This window comes from Rhinopithecus bieti, unplaced genomic scaffold (assembly GCF_001698545.2).
Source record: "Rhinopithecus bieti isolate Rb0 unplaced genomic scaffold, ASM169854v2 scaffold_31521, whole genome shotgun sequence".
NCBI lineage: Eukaryota > Metazoa > Chordata > Mammalia > Primates > Cercopithecidae > Rhinopithecus > Rhinopithecus bieti.
Genome location: NW_016813375.1, coordinates 84,587 through 87,241, shown reverse-complemented (window position 1 = coordinate 87,241; position 2,655 = coordinate 84,587). Strand labels below are relative to the sequence as shown.

Sequence of the window (2,655 nt, the reverse complement as noted above, 5' to 3'; positions counted from 1 at the left end):
TTTTTTTTTTAAATAGAGTCTTGCTCTGTCACCCAGGCCGGAGTAAAGTGCCCCAATCACTGCTCACTGCAGCCTTGAACTCTGGGGCTCAAACAGTCCTCCTACTTCAGCCTCTTGAGTAGCTGAGATTACAGGCACGTGCCACCACGCCCAGCGAATTATAAAAAAATTTTTTTGTAGAGGTAGGTTTTTGCTATGTTACCTAGGCTTGTGTCAAACTCCTGGCCTCAAACCTCAGCCTTCCCAAAGTGCTGGGATTACAGGCATGAGCCACTGAGCCTGGCCCCTAAGTATTTTTTTTAATGCTATTATAAATGAGATTGTTTTCTTGATTTCTTTTTCAGCTCAGTAAAAAGGATGCGGAAGTTTGTCAAGTGCTCTTTCTGCATCAACTGAGATGATCCTACTTGATCATAATATATAATCTTTTTGATGTATTGGTTTTATTTTTATTTTTTATTTATTTATTTTTTTTTAGATGGAGTCTCGCTGTATTGCCCAGGCTGGTGTGCAGTGGCGTGATCTCGGCTTACTGCAAGCTCTGCTTCCTGGGTTCACGCCATTCTTCTGCCTCAGCCTCCCGAGTAGCTGGGACTACAGGCGCCCGCCACCACACCCAGCTAATTTTTGTATTTTTAGTACAGACGGGGTTTCACCGTGTTAGCCAGGATGTTGTATTGGTTTTGTTTGTTTGTTTGTTACAGAGTCTTGCTCTGTTGCCCAGACTGGAGTGTGATTTTGGCTCATTGCAACCTCTGCCTCCCAGGTTCAAGGGATTCTCGTGCCTCGGCCTCCCAAGTAGCGGGGACTATAGGCACATGCCACCACGCCCAGCTAATTTTTGTATTTTTAGTAGAGACTGGGTTTTGCCGTGTTGGCCAGGCTGATCTCGAACTCCTGGCCTCAAGTGATCCGCCTGCCTCGGCCTCCCAAAGTGCTGGGATTACAGATGTGAGCCACCACACCTGGCCTGATAATTGTTGAATTTGGTTTGAAAATATGTTATTGAGGAATTTTGCACCAGTGTTCATCAATGATGTTGTCCTATAGTTTTCTTGCTGTGTCTGTCTGGCTTAGGTATCAAGGTGATTCGAGCCTCTTAAAACATGTTTGGAAGTATTCCCTCTAGCTCGATTTTTCACTCATAACAGAAGTTCCTATTCCAGCTGGGGAGGGCGCACTGGTCCATTCACTCTGCCTACCTCCTTCTGTGGTCTGGTGTCTGGTGCTGGTGGTCAGGGTTGCTGCATGGACTCAGGGACTGGTGTGGCAGTGGCTTCCCTGGGCCAAAGCTCCGATTCCAGTGGGGCAGGGCATGCTGGTGTGTGGCAGCTCCACCTGGTTAGTTTGCTGGTCCACTGTCTGGTGCTGGAGGAGAGGAAGCTGACAGCTTCCCCAGATGGAAGCTACGATTCTAGCAGGAGAGGGCACACTGATCCACCCGTGGTGCCTGCCGAGTTCCCTGGTCTGGTGTCTGGTGCTGGTGGTCAGGGTTGCTGCATGGGCTCAGGGACCGGTGTGACAGTGGCTTCCCTGGGCAAAAGCCCTGATTCCAGTGCGGGAGGGCACACAGGTGTGTCTGCCTCCTTAGTTCCCTGGTCTACTGTTTCATGCTGGAGGACAGCAAGCTGGTGGCTTCCCCTGACGGAAGCTCCGATTCCAGCAAGAGAGGGTGCGTTGATCCACCCATGGTGCTTACTGCATTCCCAGGTCTGGTGTCTGGTGCTGGTGGACATGGTTGCTGCATGGGTCGGGCACTGGTGCCACTGTCCACCATGGCTTCCCTGGGTAGAAGCTCTAGTTCCAAAGGCAGGGGCACTGATTTTCTTCACTTAGTTTGTTCACCCAGCTTGTTGGCAGTCGATCTGAGGTGCCCTGACGCTTTGTCTCACACTGGATATGAATGACAGTCCCTGAAGGTGGTGTATAATCTTCATGTTCCAGCTCAAGAAATTCCCACTACCCACAGCTGGTTCTCTAGGATCTTCAGATTACGAGTCTCTGCCTGTGATCTTCCTCCTACATAGCATCTCATTTGTGGATGTTTATAGTTTTAGGGACATAAGAGCGTTTGGATATGGCTGTGCAGGTTCTGATTTTCTCTTTGTTTACTTTATTCCAGAAATGAAAGCTCATTAGCATCTACACTGAAGACGCTCCTGTTCTTCACAGCTTTAATGATCACTGTTCCTATTGGGTTATATTTCACAACTAAATCTTATATATTTGAAGGTAATCTTAGACCCATTAAAACAAGACGTTTTCCCCTGATTTAAGAATCTGTGCTTTTATGACCTCTATATCTGTAAACTGGGTATTCTTATTTTTTTTTCTTGTTCAGCCTTTCAAAAAATCATATTGCTCATAATGAGTCTTTATGAAATAACTTGTTATTTCAGCTTGACAGTTTTCTTATGGTTTTCTGTGAAATAGCTTGCAAATCCTTTCTCTTAGTGCCCTTTAAAGAATAGGAATTGGCTGATATGGGAGGAAGAATTTGGGGGAATGGACTTTTAGTGTCGGATAATGGAAGGAAGAGAGAAAGAAGTCCCCTTTTTGATGTTGAAGTCTTTTTTTTTTTTTGAGACAGAGTTTCACTCTTGTTGCACAGGCTGGAGTGCAATGGTGCAATCTTGGCTCACTGCAACTTCCACC

At 46.6% G+C, this 2,655-nt stretch overlaps 1 protein-coding gene across 2 annotated transcripts in view; it reads left to right on the top strand.

Annotated features, from left to right (window-relative positions):
- VMA21 (vacuolar ATPase assembly factor VMA21) overlaps nucleotides 1-2,304 on the top strand; it is a 7,606-nt gene extending 5,302 nt beyond the window's left edge. For both annotated transcript variants that reach the window (XM_017848141.1, XM_017848142.1), the window contains exon 2: nucleotides 2,123-2,304. In XM_017848141.1, coding sequence (XP_017703630.1) covers nucleotides 2,123-2,276 — 154 coding nt within the window. In that variant the 3' untranslated portion in view covers nucleotides 2,277-2,304. The remainder of the gene's footprint in view (nucleotides 1-2,122) is intronic.
- The last annotated feature ends 351 nt before the right edge of the window (nucleotides 2,305-2,655 follow it).